At 40.1% G+C, this 16,823-nt stretch overlaps 1 protein-coding gene across 4 annotated transcripts in view; it reads left to right on the top strand.

Annotated features, from left to right (window-relative positions):
- LOC124614660 (exportin-6-B) overlaps positions 1 to 16,823 on the top strand; it is a 305,273-nt gene that overhangs the window by 190,549 nt on the left and 97,901 nt on the right. For all 4 annotated transcript variants that reach the window (XM_047142962.1, XM_047142963.1, XM_047142964.1 and 1 more), the window contains one exon: positions 5,157 to 5,249. In XM_047142962.1, coding sequence (XP_046998918.1) covers positions 5,157 to 5,249 — 93 coding nt within the window. The remainder of the gene's footprint in view (positions 1 to 5,156; positions 5,250 to 16,823) is intronic.

Raw genomic sequence — 16,823 nt, 5'->3', positions numbered from 1 at the left:
AGGCACTCCTTTTGGGATCCGCACTTGCCAGGAATGGCTCTATTTGTCCTCTCTTACCTGGTGTCATGCCTGTCGCCTGATGCTCTGCTCACATCTGTGTCCACGTGCCATGCGTTCTACCCACAGATTGTAGCTGCGTTGGCCGTTCTCCAGTTGTCTTGGGCATCGTGTGTGAAGTGCTTGCCTGTTGGGGCAGGCCTCCAGTGCTGTACTTCTCATTGGGCACGCCAAGTGTTCAGTCCTATGTCTGCTGTTGTTGGGACTGTCCAGTGATGTGTCGCCTCTAGTCTTTAGTGTCTCCTGCTGTGCCCAAGGGCAGTTTTCTCAATTTCCACTCCAATTTCTATGTATCATAGAATCTTGATGTTGTTTCTGTTGTGTTTTCAGAAACTCAAGTGATGGATTCTAGGTGGGATGAGCTTGTTTCCAGTGTCACAATTGATGATATTCTACATCTACATCTACATTGATACTCCGCAAGCCACCCAACGGTGTGTTGACCTCAATGGATTCTTTTCTGACACTATCTCAGGACCTGTGTCACAATGTGGGTATCATTATACTTCATCGAATGACTGAGTTGTAGACAATGCTCTGCCATTGCTGATTTGGTTGCCTGTCAGTCTGGTATGCATCCAATGTTCTTTACACCTGATTTCCACAGTCCTGGTGGTCTGGCCTGTGAATGATATCCCACATTGGCACTGTATATTGTAAATACCTTGAGTCCATAGACCCAGATCATATTAAACTGATAGTTCGGTAATTTTCACACATGTCAACACCTGCTTTCTTTGGGATTGGAAATATTATGTTCTTCTTGAAGTCTGGGGGTATTTCACCTGTCTCATACATCTTGCTCACCAGATGGTAGAGTTTTGTCAGGACTGGCTCTCCCAAGGCTGTCAGTAGTTCTAATGGAATGTTGTCTACTCCCGGGGCCTTGTTTCGACTTACGTCTTTTAGTGCTCTGTCAAACTATTCACGCAGTATCATATCTCCTATTTCATCTTCATCTGCATTCTCTTCCATTTCTATAATATTGTCCTCAAGAACGTCGCCATTGTATATACCCTCTATATACTCCTTCCACCTTTCTGCTTTCACTTATTTCCTTAGAACTGGGTTTCCATCTGAGTTCTTGATATTCATGCAAGTCGTTCTCTTTTCTCCAAAGATCTCTTTAATTTTCCTTTAGGCAGTATCTATCTTACCCCTGGAAGCAGTGGTTGGGAAGGGATTGCGACAGGGCTGTAGCCTATCCCCAATGTTATTCAATCTGTATATTGAGCAAGCAATAAAGAAAACAAAAGAAAAGTTCGGAGTAGGTATTAAAATCCATGGAGAAGATATAAAAACTTTGAGGTTCACCAATGACATTGTAATTCTGTCAGAGACAGCAAAGGACTTGGAAGAGCAGTTGAACGGAATGGACAGTGCCTTGAAAGGAGGGTATAAGATGAACATCAACAAAAGCAAAATGAGGATAATGGAATGTAGTCGGATTAAGTCAGGTGATGCTGAGGGAATTAGATTAGGAAATGAGACACTTAAAGTAGTAAAGGAGTATTGTTATTTGGGGAGCAAAATAACTGATGATGGTCGAAGTAGAGAGGATATAAAATGTAGACTGGCAATGGCAAGAAAACGTATCTGAAGAAGAAAAATTTGTTAACATCGAGTATAGATTTAAATGTCAGGAAGTTGTTTTTGAAAGTATTTGTATGGAGTGTAGCCATGTATGGAAGTGAAACGTGGACGATAAATAGTTTAGACAAGAAGAGAATAAAAGCTTTTGAAATGTGGTGCTACAGAAGAAAGCTGAAGATCAGATGGGTAGATCACATAACTAATGAGGAGGTATTGAATAGAATTGGGGGAAGAGAAGCTTGTGGCACAACTTGACTAGAAGATGGGATCGGTTGGTAGGACATGTTCTGAGACATCGAGCGATCATCAATTTAGTACTGGAGAGCAGCGTGGAGGGTAAAAATCGTAGAGGGAGACCAAGAGATGAATACACTAAGCAGATTCAGAGGGATGTAGGCTGCAGTAGGTACTGGGAGATGATGAAGGTTGCACAGGATAGAGTAGCATGGAGAGCTGCATCAAACCAGTCTCAGGACTGAAGACCACAACAACAACAACAACAACAACAGTGATATGTGCCTCTACATCCTTACATTTGTCCTCTAGCATCCCTGCTTAGTCATTTTGCACTTCCTGTCAGTATCATTTTGAGATGTTTGTATTCCTTTTTGCCTGCTTCATTTACTGCATTTTTATATTTTATCCTTTCATCAGTTAAATTCAATATCTCTTCTGTTACCCAAAGAATTCTATTAGCCCTCGTCTTTTTACCTACTTGATCCTCTGCTGCCTTCACTATTTCGTCCCTCAGAGCTACCCATTCTTCTTCTACTATATTTCTTTCCCCCATTCCTGTCAATTGTTCCCTTATGCTCTCCCTGAAACTCTGTACAACCTCTGGTTTAGTCAGTTTATCCAGCTCCCATCTCCTTAAATTCCCGCTTTTTTGCAGTTTCTTCAGTTTTAATCTAAAGTTCATAACCAATATATTGTGGTCAGAGTCCACGTCTGCCCCTGGAAATGTCTTACAATTTAAAACCTGGCTCCTAAATCTCTGTCCTACCATTATATAATCTATCTGATACCTTCTAGTATCTCCAGGCTTCTTCCATGTATACAACCTTCTTTCACCATTCTTGAGCCAAGTGTTAGCTATGATTAACTTATGCTCTGTGCAAAATTCTACCAGGTGGCTTCCTCTTTCATTTCTTCCCCCCAATCGATATTCACCTACTATGTTTCCTTCTCTCCCTTTTCCTACTATCGAATTCCAGTCACCCATGACTATTAAATTTTCACCTCCCTTCACTATCTGAATAATTTCTTTTATCTCCTCATACATTGCATCAATCTCTTCATCATATGCGGAGCTAGTTGGCATATAAACTTGTACTACTGTGGTAGGCGTGGGCTTCATATCTATCTTGGCCACAATAATGTGTTCACTATGCTGTTTGTAGTAGCTTACCCGCATTCCTAATTATTATTAAACCTACTCCTGCATTACCCATATTTGATTTTGTATGTATAATCCTGTATTCACCTGACCAGAAGTCTTGTTCCTCCTGCCACCAAACTTCACTAATTCCCACTATATCTAACTTTAACCTTTCCATTCCTTTTTTAAATTTTCTAACCTACCTGCCCGATTAAGGGATCTGACATTCCACACTCCGATCCGTAGAACGCCAGTTATCTTTCTCCTGATAACAACATCCTCCTGAGTTGTCCCCACCCGGAGATCTGAATGGGGGGTCTATTTTACCTCTGGAAAGTTTTACCCAAGAGGTCGCCATCATCATTTAACCATACAGCAAAGCTGTATGCCCTCGGGAAAAATTATGGCTGTAGTTTCCTCTTGCTTTCAGCCGTTCGCAGTACCAGCACAGCAAGTCTGTTTTGGTTAGTGTTACAAGGCCAGATCAGTCAATCATCCAGACTGTTGTCCATGCAACTACTGAAAAGGCTGCTGCCCCTCTTCAGGAACCACACATTTGTCTGGCCTCTCAACAGATACCCCTCCGTTGTGGTTGCACCTACAGTACAGCTATCTGTATCGCTGAGGCACGCAAGCCTCCCCACCAACAGCAAGGTCCATGGTTTATGGGGTGGGGGGGATAACCAGAGGAATGAAATTTATTTCATCTCTTGTATCTGACTTGTTGTTGATATAGTTCTATATTGCAGTAAGGGCTCTGACTTGATGCTAAACAAACCAGAAATATTAACAACCACCTTTTAACAAGAGCATAAGTTTACAAAAATGTTTGAGCACACTGGAACACTAGGAATATGTCTAAGACTCATTTGCGCCAAAATTTTAAGCTCAAACTATATTGAATTCTCATCCACCCTCGATATAGAAAAGACTGTATGTGAATTAAAAATGTACAAATGGTGCATGTAGAAAGAAATTCATATTTAAGATGAGAAGTGTACTTATAAAGACAGTTCATATTTAAAATAAGTGTACTGACATATGACTAAAAAAAAGTTTATATACAAAAAAATTTAGTTCGTGGTTTAATGCCAATTAATAAGCAGCTCATGCATTTGCAAATTAAGCCATTCAGTTTTATTGTTACCTATGGTAAGCATTTTTCACACAACAGCATTTGCATAGCTGTGTCTGTGACAGTTTCAGGAAAGACATTTCTTGACACATCTGAACATTTTTCAGTGTAAAGTGTAATTAAGTGGCATTTGGCTTGAATCCTTTCTTAAAAAAAAAAAAAAAAAAAAAAAAAAAAATATATATATATATATATATATATATATATATATATATATATATATATATATAAAAATAAAGGGAAACATTCCACGTAGGAAAAATATATCTAAAAACAAAGATGACGTAACTTACCAAATGAAAGTGCTGGCAGGTCGACATACACACAAAATTCAAGCTTTCGCAACAAACTGTTGCCTCATCAGGAAAGAGGGAAGGAGAGGGAAAGACGAAAGGATGTGGGTTTTAAGGGAGAGGGTAAGGAGTCATTCCAATCCCGGGAGCAGAAAGACTTACCTTGGGGGGGGGGGGGGGGGGGAAGGAAAAAAGGACGGGTATACACTCGCGCGCACACACACATATCCATCCACACATATACAGACACAAGCAGACGTATTTAAAGACAAAGAAGTTTGCGTCATCGGACGTTTGTGTCAGCTCGGCGGATGTTTGATAATGCACTGTTGTTCAACAATTAATAGTACTCACAGTTTCTCTTGTTATAGGGCTCATTTATAACATAGAAAATTCATTTCACCATGTCTTCCCCGCCTCCCACCCCTCCCCACAGCAAGCAACCGCCCCCCCCCCCCCCCCCCACACACACACACACACTTACACACACACACACACACACACACACACACACACACACACACACACACAGAGAGAGAGAGAGAGAGAGAGAGAGAGAGAGAGAGACAGACAATCACCTTCACATTGTATAAGAAGTTACTCATATTGAATAGCTATTGTACATTACTCTAATGACAGCTTGTTTTATTTTTCTGCATGATGAACTGATGAAGTTAATGGTTTTAATTTCTTTTGTCAGGAGCAAACAGAATGGCAGAAGTTTCTTCGGCAAAATATAGAAATTGTCGCAAAAGTTGGTGAATTTGCTCCATTAGATACATACTCATTAGTGGTAAGCATATTAATGTCTTATAAACACTATCTTGCATTTCGAATGTTTTGTTGCTTAATTATTATACAGCATGTGATTGGTATATGTTGCCATGCAATTTGTACTTTTTGTCTTAAATTAACATAATTATTTCTGAACAACTTAAAATTTTAGCTTTAAAATATGTTGACAACAGTGCACAATCTTCAGTCTCAATATTTTATTTTTCTGTTTAACTCTGTTTTCAAAAGCTGCATTGACATTTTTGAGAGTACATCTATTTCAGTTTATTATTTGACAGGAAAAAACACAGTTGTTAATTTAATTACAGGCATGTCTCAGATTTATTTAAATGTGCAAGTAATCGGTTGCACAGTGATTACTTTCATTCACCCACAGAATGTGTATCTTCTACATCAGGAAAGAATTCCCATATTTGCAGTCACACTGCATGAAATTTTCATTTGTATTGTTCTGCAACACAATTCAAATTCACACACCCCATTTACTGTTTATAATTGCACATACTTAATCTGTACATTTGTGACTTATGAAGTTACCACTTACCTATTTTTGAAGCTTATGCAGACAGATTGAGTTAAATAAGTTATAATACAGTAAAGAAATGGGGAAAGATAAGGACTAAGTGGTGGCTGGGGATATTTTAGACATCATGGATGGAGGAACTTCTGAATATTTAGAAGCTATTACATACAGAATTTCTATAATTCAACACCTCCAAGACGTCTAGCCATTAATGGATGAGGATAGGCTTGGTGAACCTCACATTTCAGAATATGGGCTGGTCAACACTACGTGTCCTGTACCACTACAAACTGTAGTCATTTTTCAGCAAGTACCACAAAGTATGAAGTAAACTGTTGTGCCTTGAAGAAAAGGGATTTGAAAGCTAATTATTGTGTCAAAAAATAATAAAGTTAATAAATTATTTATTTGTTTGCTGGTAAATGTCTTCAGTCCTAGTACATACAGAAAGTCCTGTATCACAGTGTCATTACATGCCGCTAGAGCAGCTGAAACAAAATGGTGTATCCCATTGCTAAAGTGGAGTATAATGCGGTAATTCATTTTTGTGAAGAGAGAAATGTTGCAGCTGTGTAAGGCCAATCCAGACAACTTCCTTAGCTGCTTGGGTTGATATGACACAACAGCAACATTTCCATTGCTGTCAAAAATGCACAATACTCCATTTTACCAGTGGGCTGAAGTATTCAGTTTTGGCGGCTCCTCCAACGGCATGTTATGGTACTGTGATACACGACTTTCATTATGTACCAGGACTGAAGACATGTACCTACTAGCAAATAAATAAACTTGAAACTTCATGGGAGATTAAAACTGTGTGCTGGAGTGGATCACAAAGCTGGGACCTTTGCCTGTCAGAGGCAAGTGATCTAACAACTAAGCTACCTGAGTGTGACTCGTAGCCTGTCCTCACAGCCTTACCTCCGCCATTACCTCATTTCATACCTCCCAAACTTCATACAAACTCTCCTGTGACTCTTTTGGGCCTAGCACTGGTGGAAGAAAGGAGTTTGCACTATGCCTGCTTCAGTCCTAAGATTATGAGGACAGAGCAAGAAGCAAAAATGGATTAAGAGGAAGACAAATGAAATTAGTAGTATAATCAAAAACTGAGTGGAAAAGGGCATGGGAAAAAAGTGACTTTTACATTTAACAGCGTGTTGGCAGTGATACGTGTTTCACTTCCTGACAATCAATTCTGGCCATCAATTCTGTCATATAATTTTATAGGTTTTCTCAAGTGTATTTTTCTCACGATAGAATTATACTGCCGGAAAAAATTGGTGTACCTTGAAAGGTGACATCAACTTGATTTGATGATGACACGTACACATGGGGAATAATAGACGTGCTGATAGTGGTATCAACATTGTCCACCAACAGATAGAGATAGCATAGCTACTAGAGTACCATCTGTGTATACCCTTTAATAGGGAATACTCACAGGCAGAAGGCTAAGTGTGATGCAAACAAGCAACAATGCCAAGGGGACACCCTCATGCTTCCTACAGCCAACTGAGCAAGTTTCAGAGGGTGAAATTGTGGCATTTCAAATGGCAGGATTATCTTTTCCAAGAACTACCGCACAAGTTGGATGTGCTGCGTCAGTTGTGCACCATTGCTTGTATCTGGTCTCGTGAACATTCTCACGCTGGTAGACAAGGCAGCACAGACACCTGACAGGATAGTTGTATTGTAAGGATACCAGTGACATATTATACAGCTACCACACCACAGGCACGAGGGCTTGTGAACACAGATGTGTGAACACGAACTGTTGAAAACTGATTATTAGCAGGGGGACTGTGGGTACGCACACCTCTAGCCCGTCTTCCACTCACACCACAGCATTGACGTGCACAGCTTGACTGGTGCCATTAGAGCATCACATGGAAGATGGAATGGCATGCTGTGATCTTCAATGATGAAAGGAGATTCTGCCTGCATCCAAATGACAGCCATTTGCACATACGGCGTATAACTGCATACAACGTATACCTGGTGAGCACTGTCTCATAGTGAATTTTTCCAAAATACCATGACCCCATCCCAGGCCTTATGGTCTGGGGTGCAGTAAGCTGCAACCATCATCCACCTTGGGTGTTTCTGGAGGGGACACCAACCAGTGCTCAGTACATGCACTCCGCTGCTGAGTGAAATCTCATAATGCAGAGTCTTGTCAGGCCCATTCTTTTGCCATTCTTGCTGAAGGAAGGTTGTGTCTTGCTCCAACAGGATAATGTTCACCACACACAGCCCTTGAAGCTCAACATGCTGTACAAGATGGGCAGCAACTTCCCTGGCCAGCATGAGCTCTGGACTTGTTTCCAGTCTAGCATGTGTGGGATATGAGGGCACGAGAAGTGACTCATGTGACTAATCAACCGACAGCTCTTACAGATTTATGTAAACAGGTCGAGCAGGCATGGCAAAATTTTCTCCGGACTGTATTAGCCATTGGTATGATTTACTGGATACCAGAGTCAGCACCTGCATTGCCACCTGTGGAGGCTACACCAAGTATTGATATGACTGTTTCCACATGGGTCAAAATGAGCCACCAGGGCAGTGCTTGTGCTATTGATTGTAAATCTAATTATTTCATGTACTCTGTATGCACTGTCACAACAATAAATCTTGAGTGAATTGGAAACCTCTAAAAGGGTGTACTAATTTCTTTTATCCAGCAGTGTGTATAACTTAATTTTCAAACATTAATTAATTTAAGGAAATTACAGAAAGTTTAGAGCTGGATGGCCAAATGGTACATCTAAAGATGAGTCCAGTGACAATCATTGTGAGATCACATATTGTGTGAGTGGTGTGGGAACTATTACTGCAATGTTACTGGTAAATGTGTCCTGTAAAGATTACAGGGAAGGGAAAAAAGGAGTATTTGAGAGGTGGTCAAAAATTTTATTACTGCATCAAAAAATAAATAAAGTTATTTAATTATTTCCAGAATGAATGTTCACTGTGCAGCAGTGTATGCACTGATTCCTTTGTCTCAACTGCTCCTTCTACATAAAAATGGTGAATGCTAAAAGAAACCAACAGTCATATCTCACTAACTGTGTACAATAGTTTGTCATAAATGTTTGGCTGACATGGCCTTCAGCAGAAATAATGCACGCAGGGGACCACATCTGATGTATGATGTTGACACAAATTTTTAATATAAAATATTATTTCCCTGTGTGAAACTGAGCTACAACTCATGTAAAAGAATTCATACGGATCTTGTTAATATTTCCTACAAAAATTTGTCTGGCTCTGAAGGAATATTTCTTGCAAAACTGTGTGGCAGGCAATGCGTCAAATTATGATAACCAGCTCAAATTTAAAAAAGGTCTTGATTATTTTTAATTATATTCTACAAAAGACTTAAATTATTATCCTTTATTTTTACTGTTTGTGTTACTTGTTGTAATAAGAACAAGTAGCAGCACAATCAAAAACAAAAATGATAGATTTATTTTTTGTTGCATATATCTAGAATGAGGAGGTACTCAAGGATATAGAATATGTCAGATATTTGGTAGTCCTAGCTCATGGAATTGTAGTGAAATTTATTTTGGAACTTGCAAGGAGTCAAGAGAAATCATTAGGTAGAGGTTAGGGAAAGGCGGAGAAGGGGTAATACACATGCTGGTGGTGTGACTTTTTTTTGTCTTTCATATTCTTTGATTTCCTTAATGTTCAACATCCCTCACTGCTCATATTAGGTGCTTGGAGTTTCAATTATTTCTCTAAGATTTGACTTTCAGGCTATTGTCCATTGTTGTTTCTGGATCATTCTTTTAAGATCCAAAGTGGCTATTTATTACCTATAATGTAGTGAAATAGCTACCTGATGTTTAAACCTTAACCTGTCTTCCTTCATTATTTATTTTTCATATTTTGTCTCTCTCTCTCTCACACAGTTGTATCTTTGTGTACATTAACTTCACTATAGTTATTAAAAAAAATGGCAAGTCAGCTGTCCAGTGCTGTCTCATTCGATATTCAAATACATTTTTATCTTATAATATGGATAGATAAAGAAATTCTACTCATCAGGCAGCTGCAGGAGAAGACACTTGTAAACGATGTAGAAATCCGCAAGCATTCAGAGCCAGTAGCTCCCTTCTTCTAGCAGGAAGGTTTTAGGTGTGACTGTGTCTTTATGCAACATACTTGGGCGATGCACCGATCTGTTCAGAATTGTGGCTTGATATAGTCATAGGATAGGGCCATACACGTCTGCTTCCAGCCCAGCTGTTAACCTGTGATCCTGCAATATAAATGTTGAAGCACTGCCATGTAACGTGAAATATTAAGGAAGGAAACAGGTTGCAGTAAAAGTTCAGTAATTATAATAATAATAATAATAATTGGTAAAGTAGTTGCACCGTACTGGATATTGATGTAGACAATATGAAATGGTTTAAATTGAATGAACTGATTTATTCAGTCAGTCAAACACAGAAAAGTGATGGTCCTATAATTCAGTTCAGTCCTTGTCTTCAGTCCTGAGACTGGTTTGATGCAGCTCTCCATGCTACTCTATCCTGTGCAACCTTCATCATCTCCCAGTACTTACTGCAACCTACATCCTTCTGAATCTGCTTAGTGTATTCATCTCTTTGTCTCCCTGTACGATTTTTACCCACCACGCTGCCCTCCAATGCTAAATTTGTGATCCCTTGATGCCTCAGAACATGTCCTACCAACCGGTCCCTTCTTCTTGTCAAGTTGTGCCACAAACTCCTCTTCTCCCCAATTCTATTCAATACCTCCTCATTAGTTACGTGATCTACCCATCCAATCTTCAGCATTCTTCTGTAGCACCACATTTCAAAAGCTTCTATTCTCTTCTTGTCCAAACTGTTTATCGTTCATGTTTCACTTCCATACATGGCTACACTCCATACAAATTCTTTCAAAAACAACTTCCTGACACTTAAATCTATACTCGATGTTAACAAATTTCTCTTCTTCAGAAACGCTTTCCTTGCCATTGCCAGTATACATTTTATATTCTCTCTACTTCGACCATCATCAGTTATTTTGGTCCCCAAATAGCAAAACTCCTTTACTACTTTAAGTGTCTCATTTCCTAATCTAATTCCCTCAGCATCACCCGACTTAATTCGACTACATTCCATTATCCTCGTTTTGCTTTTGTTGATGTTCAACTTATATCCTCCTTTCAAGACACTGTCCATTCGGTTGAACTGCTCTTCCAAATTCTTTTGCTGTTTCTGACAGAATTACAATGTCATCGGCGAACCTCAAAGTTTTTATTTCTTCTCCATGGATTTTAATACCTACTCTGAATTTTTCTTTTGCTTCCTTTACTGCTTGCTCAATATACAGATCGAATAACATCGGGGACAGGCTACAACCTAGTCTCACCCCCTTCCCAACCACTGCTTCCCTTTCATGCCCCTCGACTCTTATAACTGCCATCTGGTTTCTGTACAAATTGTAAATAGCCTTTCACTCCCTGTATTTTACCCTGCCATCTTTAGAATTTGAAAGAGAGTATTCCAGTGAACACTGTCGAAAGCCTTCTCTAAGTCTACAAATGCTAGAAACGTAGGTTTGCCTATCCGTAATCTATTTTCTAAGATAAGTCGTAGGGTCAGTATTGCCTCACGTGTTCCAACATTTCTGCGGAATCCAAACTGATCTTCCCCGAGGTCGGCTTCTACTAGTTTTTCCATTTGTCTGTAAAGAATTCACGTTAGTATTTTGCAGCAATGACTTATTAAACTGATAGTTCGGTAATTTTCACATCTGTCAACACCTGCTTTCTTTGGGATTGGAATTATTATATTCTTCTCAAAGTCTGAGGGTATTTCACCTGCCTCATACATCTTGCTCACCAGATGGTGGAGTTTTGTCAGGACTGGCTCTCCCAAGGCTGTCAGTAGTTCTAATCGAATGTTGTGTACTCCCGGGGCCTTGTTTCGACTCAGGTCTTTCAGTGCTCTGTCAAACTCTTCACGCAGTATTGTGTCTCCCATTTCATCTTCGTCTACATCCTCTTCCATTTCCATAATATTGTCCTCAAGTACATCACCCTTGTGTAGACACTCTATATACTGCTTCCACATTTCTGCTTTCCCTTCTTTGCTTAGAACTGGTTTTCCATCTGAGCTCTTGATATTCATACAAGTGGCTCTCTTTTCTCCAAAGGTCTCTTTAATTTTCCTGTAGGCAGTATCTATCTTACCCCTAGTGAGATAAGCCTCTACATCCTTACATTTGTCCTCTAGCCATCCCTGCTTAGCCATTTTGCTCTTCCTGTCAATCTCATTTTTGAGATGTTTGTATTCCTTTTTGCCTAGTTCATTTACTGCGTTTTTATGTTTTCTCCTTTCATCAATTAAATTCAATATTTCTTCTGTTACCCTAGGATTTCTACTAGCCCTTGTCTTATTACCTACTTGATCCTCTACCGCCTTCACTACTTCATCCTCTACCGCCTTCACTACTTCATCCCTCAGAGCTACCCATTCTTCTTCTACTGTATTTCTTTCCCCCATTCCTGTCAATTGTTCCCTTATGCTCTCCCTGAATCTCTGTACAACCTCTGGTTTAGTCAGTTTATCCAGCTCCCATCTCCTTAAATTCCCACTTTTTTGCAGTTTCTTCAGTTTTAATCTACAGTTCATAACCAATAGATTGTGGTCAGAGTCCACGTCTGCCCCTGGAAATGTCTTACAATTTAAAACCTGGTTCCTAAATCTCTGTCTTACCATTATATAATCTATCTGATACCTTCTAGTATCTCCAGGCTTCTTCCATGTATACAACCTTCTTTCACCATTCTTGAGCCAAGTGTTAACTATGATTAAGTTATGCTCTGTGCAAAATTCTACCAGACGGCTTCCCCTTTCATTTCTCTCCCCCAATCCATATTCACCCACTACGTTTCCCTCTCTCCCTTTTCCTACTCTCAAATTCCAGTCACCCATGACTATTAAATTTTCGTCTCCCTTCACTACCTGAATAATTTCTTTTATCCCATCATACATTTCATCAATTTTTTCATCATCTGCAGAGCCAGTTGGCATATAAACTTGTACTACTGTAGTTGGCATGGGCTTCGTGTCTATCTTGGCCACAATAATACGTTCACTATGCTGTTTGTAGTAGCTTACCCGCACTCTTATTTTTTTTATTCATTATTAAACCTACTTCTGCATTAACCCATATTTGATTTTGTATTTATAATCCTGTATTCACCCGACCAAAAGTCTTGTTCTTCCTGCCTCCTCAGAGCCATTTTTGCTCTTGTTCTTCCTGCCACCGAACTTCACTAATTCCCACTATATCTAACTTTAACATATCCATTTCCCTTTTTAAATTCTCTATCCTACCTGCCCGATTAAGGGATCTGACATTCCACACTCCGATCTGTAGAACGCCAGTTTTCTTTCTCCTGATAACGATGTCATCCTGAGTAGTCCCCGCCCGGAGTTCCGAATGGGGGACTATTTTACCTCCAGAATATTTTACCCAAGAGGACACCATCATCATTTAACCGTACAGTAAAGCTGCATGCCCCCGGGATATATTTCGGCTGTAGTTTGCCCTTGCTTTCAGCTGTTCGCAGTACCAGCACAGCAAGGCCGTTTTGGTTAGTGTTACAAGGCCAGATCAGTCAACCATCCAGACTGTTCCCCCTGCAACAACTGAAAAGGCTGCTGCCCCTCTTCAGGAACCACACGTTTGTCTGGCTTCTCGACAGATACCCCTCCGTTGTGGTTGCACCTACGGTACGGCTATCTGTATCGCTGAGGCACGCAAGCCTCCCCACCAACGGCAAGGTCCATGGTTCATGGGGGTAGGGGTCCTATAATAAATAATTTAAACATGTAATACAATAATAATAATGCAGTTAAGCTTGTGCAGGTAGAATAACAGAACCCCCAAATGCTAACCAAACATCGCTGGTATGGGGAAAACGGAGACCTGCTACCTTAAATTGAAAACAACATATTCACCAGTTCACAAATACATGAAGTCCACCACGTTGATCAACATATTAAAACACTTAGCTTCGCAAACACATTCTTTAATTCCATTCTGTATTAATTAGAAAAGGGCAACCAAAGTAAGTTAACACTTTCAAGACAAGCGACATAGCTCCTATGTCACATGGATTTACACTAAAAGTTATTCTGTGATGCTTGTACTACCATGAAAAAATTACATTTGGCAGCACTTCTCATTCATAGGAAAGGAAAGTTACTTTTTTCCGATGTGCTGATTCATCTTGTTGTCACTCACAGGGCCTCATAAGGTCACAGGCAGAGCAGAGGGCCTCAGTTGTTGTCTGTGTTGTTGGCTTCTCGTTTTGTGTTTGTCTTTCAGATTGGCTTATGTGATTATGAGATAGTATTTCTGTTAGACAATAATGAGTCTGAGCCTCATTCAGAGGCAGTGACGATATGCAATTTATTTCGTCGCATTTTTTCTGTAAGTGTGTGTATTGTCTACTGTGCACAAGATGGCATAATTTTATAATTTATGCTATAGATGAAGAATGCATTTCTGATGATGAAGAGTCAGTGAGTTCTCATGATGAAGTTACAGGCATTGATGCATCAGAGATCATTTGCCTCAACCTATCAGTAAGCCTCTTTCGATTAGGCAGTGGACAGATTGACGACACCACTGCCCCACAGCTTCGATTTTTTGAAGAATCAAGTGGGATTCAGATTCGAACTGACCAGAATCCTTCTGTGTTTGATTGTTTCTCCTGCTTTTTTGATGAAGAACTGCTGAAAATGATAACCCGAGAGACAAACCACTGTGCTAGGATAACTATTGACAAGCTAAATGCAACATGGAACCTGATGCAGCACCCAGTTTGACATAATTGGAGTACTGTGAAATTCGTGAACATGTAAATTTCTTTGGTGTGGTTTTACATACATATCTGCCCAAAGAGTATCGGGAACAACTTTTTTCAGACGTGACTGTACGCTGCAATGTGCTCACACCTCACATAGTTGATGGTGGGGATGTGAACAAGACTTGCCCGGCGCCACTCAACTGCGAGCCTTCATTCAGATGAGATCGTGTTTTTAGGGGGACCCTGATGAGTGACTCATTTCAAGTGCCAAATGCAGCAAATGATGGAACAGTGGTACAGTGTCAAATTTTGTGTTGGACTGGGAAATCAGGCATAGAGACTTGGGCCACGATTTGCCAAATGTTCAAGGATGAAAGAATTTCATAATCTACAGTTTTTAAGTGGTACAAGTTCTTCAGAGATGGCCAAGAGTGTGTGGATGACGAGCCCTATGCAAAATGGCCATTGGCATCAAAAACCAATAACAATGTGCAAGGTGTGCATGAAGTGCTGAATTCAGACCATTGGTTAAGTGTGCACATGGTCACAAATGCAATTGGCATTGATAAGATGACAGTGGAAATGTTATCACTGAAAATTTGGCAAAGTGAAAGATCTGCACTAAGCTTGTCCCAAAGGTCTTGACAGATGGCAAAAGCAGGGCAAGTGTCTGCTTGCAAAGACCTCCAGCGATGCATTGAAGAAGGCCCCAGCTTTTTGGACAATGCAGTAGAGACTACTTCTGGATATTTGAATACAATCTGGAAACTAAGTGCCAAAGTTCTCAATGGCCCACTGCAGCATCACCTCATCCAAAATAAAGTTCAAATGAGTAAATTGATAGTGAAACCCATACTCATCATTTTCTTCAATGCCAAGAGATTGGTCCACTATGAATTTGTACCTGAGGGGCAGACAGAGAATGGTGCATTTTTACCTACAAATGCTAAGAAGAAAGAAGCAGACTTGGCACCAACAGAGTATTTGCTATTCCCAAAAGTGAAATTGCTGAAACCCTCCTTCAAAGGAAGTCACCATGGGAACACCAGTACTGTTAAAGGATCTTGAATGCATACTGCTTAAGGACCTACCAAAATCTGCCTACCGGGCAGCCTTCAAGTCAAAGAAAAGCCACAGGCTAAAGTGTGTCAACACTCAAAAGCTGTACATTTGGCACATTTATTAGCACCCGAACTGGGACACTGCGAACATCATGTTAACTCCCAGCCATTTGTTGATACCCTCAGGAAAATAAAGATAGGCCATGTTCAAATAACTAATGGGGATGCAGCCAGGTGACATCATCAACAACCGCCGCTATTTCGACAGGAGCAGACATACCATTTTCAAAGTATAACTGCCAACAATTAAGTGCTGTGCAGGAGAATTTAAAACTTGGTTTTAGAGAAACTCCAGAAAGATAACATTCACACAAACCAAAGATGACCAATGTCAGAAGTTATGAATAGTGAAATTAATAATTAACAGGTGACAATCCATCCTGGATTTCCCACTGTTTAATCAAAAGGTGAGGTGGCATTAACTCTGGTTCTGTGTTTTTTGACAAGGGAGAGAGCAGGATTCCATACAGAATTTATATAAAAATCACCATCTCTATTTATAAGATCACTTGCTAATTTAATTTCAACAGTTTCCTTAATAACACCATCCCAATAGCAGGAACTGTAACCGAGGTTTTAAATTCCCTAGCACAGTGCTTACTTGCTGCAGTTATGCCCTAAAAATGGCAGGGTCTTCTGTTGTTGAAATGTCAGACGTTGTCGATGACACCACACGGCTGCATTCCTCTAATTTATTTGAACATCGTATACGCTGGGAGAAATCAAAGTCTCACAAAGATAGGCCAAACTGACGTAATGTTTAGTCTGGATGTTGTCACTTTTTACGAGAGCACTGGTGCAAGACACATTGAAATTTTTGGCCCAACAGTTTCCATCTGATATCGTGAAGCCTTTCCACCATGCCTTAGCGACAACAAACTTTCTGTACTGCAATGAATATTATGAGATGACAGGGAGCATGGCCATGGAATCCCCACTGTCTCCAGCTGTTGCAAACTTTTTCATGGAGCACTTTGAGGAACAAGACCTGAACTGCATGAGGTTAAGTTCATCTTGCTTGCTGTGGTACGTTGACGACACCTCCTTCATATAGCCTCTTTGTGAAAATGCACTGTA

This window comes from Schistocerca americana, chromosome 1 (assembly GCF_021461395.2).
Source record: "Schistocerca americana isolate TAMUIC-IGC-003095 chromosome 1, iqSchAmer2.1, whole genome shotgun sequence".
In the NCBI taxonomy this organism is placed as follows: domain Eukaryota; kingdom Metazoa; phylum Arthropoda; class Insecta; order Orthoptera; family Acrididae; genus Schistocerca; species Schistocerca americana.
This window is presented reverse-complemented; position numbering and strand designations above follow the sequence as displayed.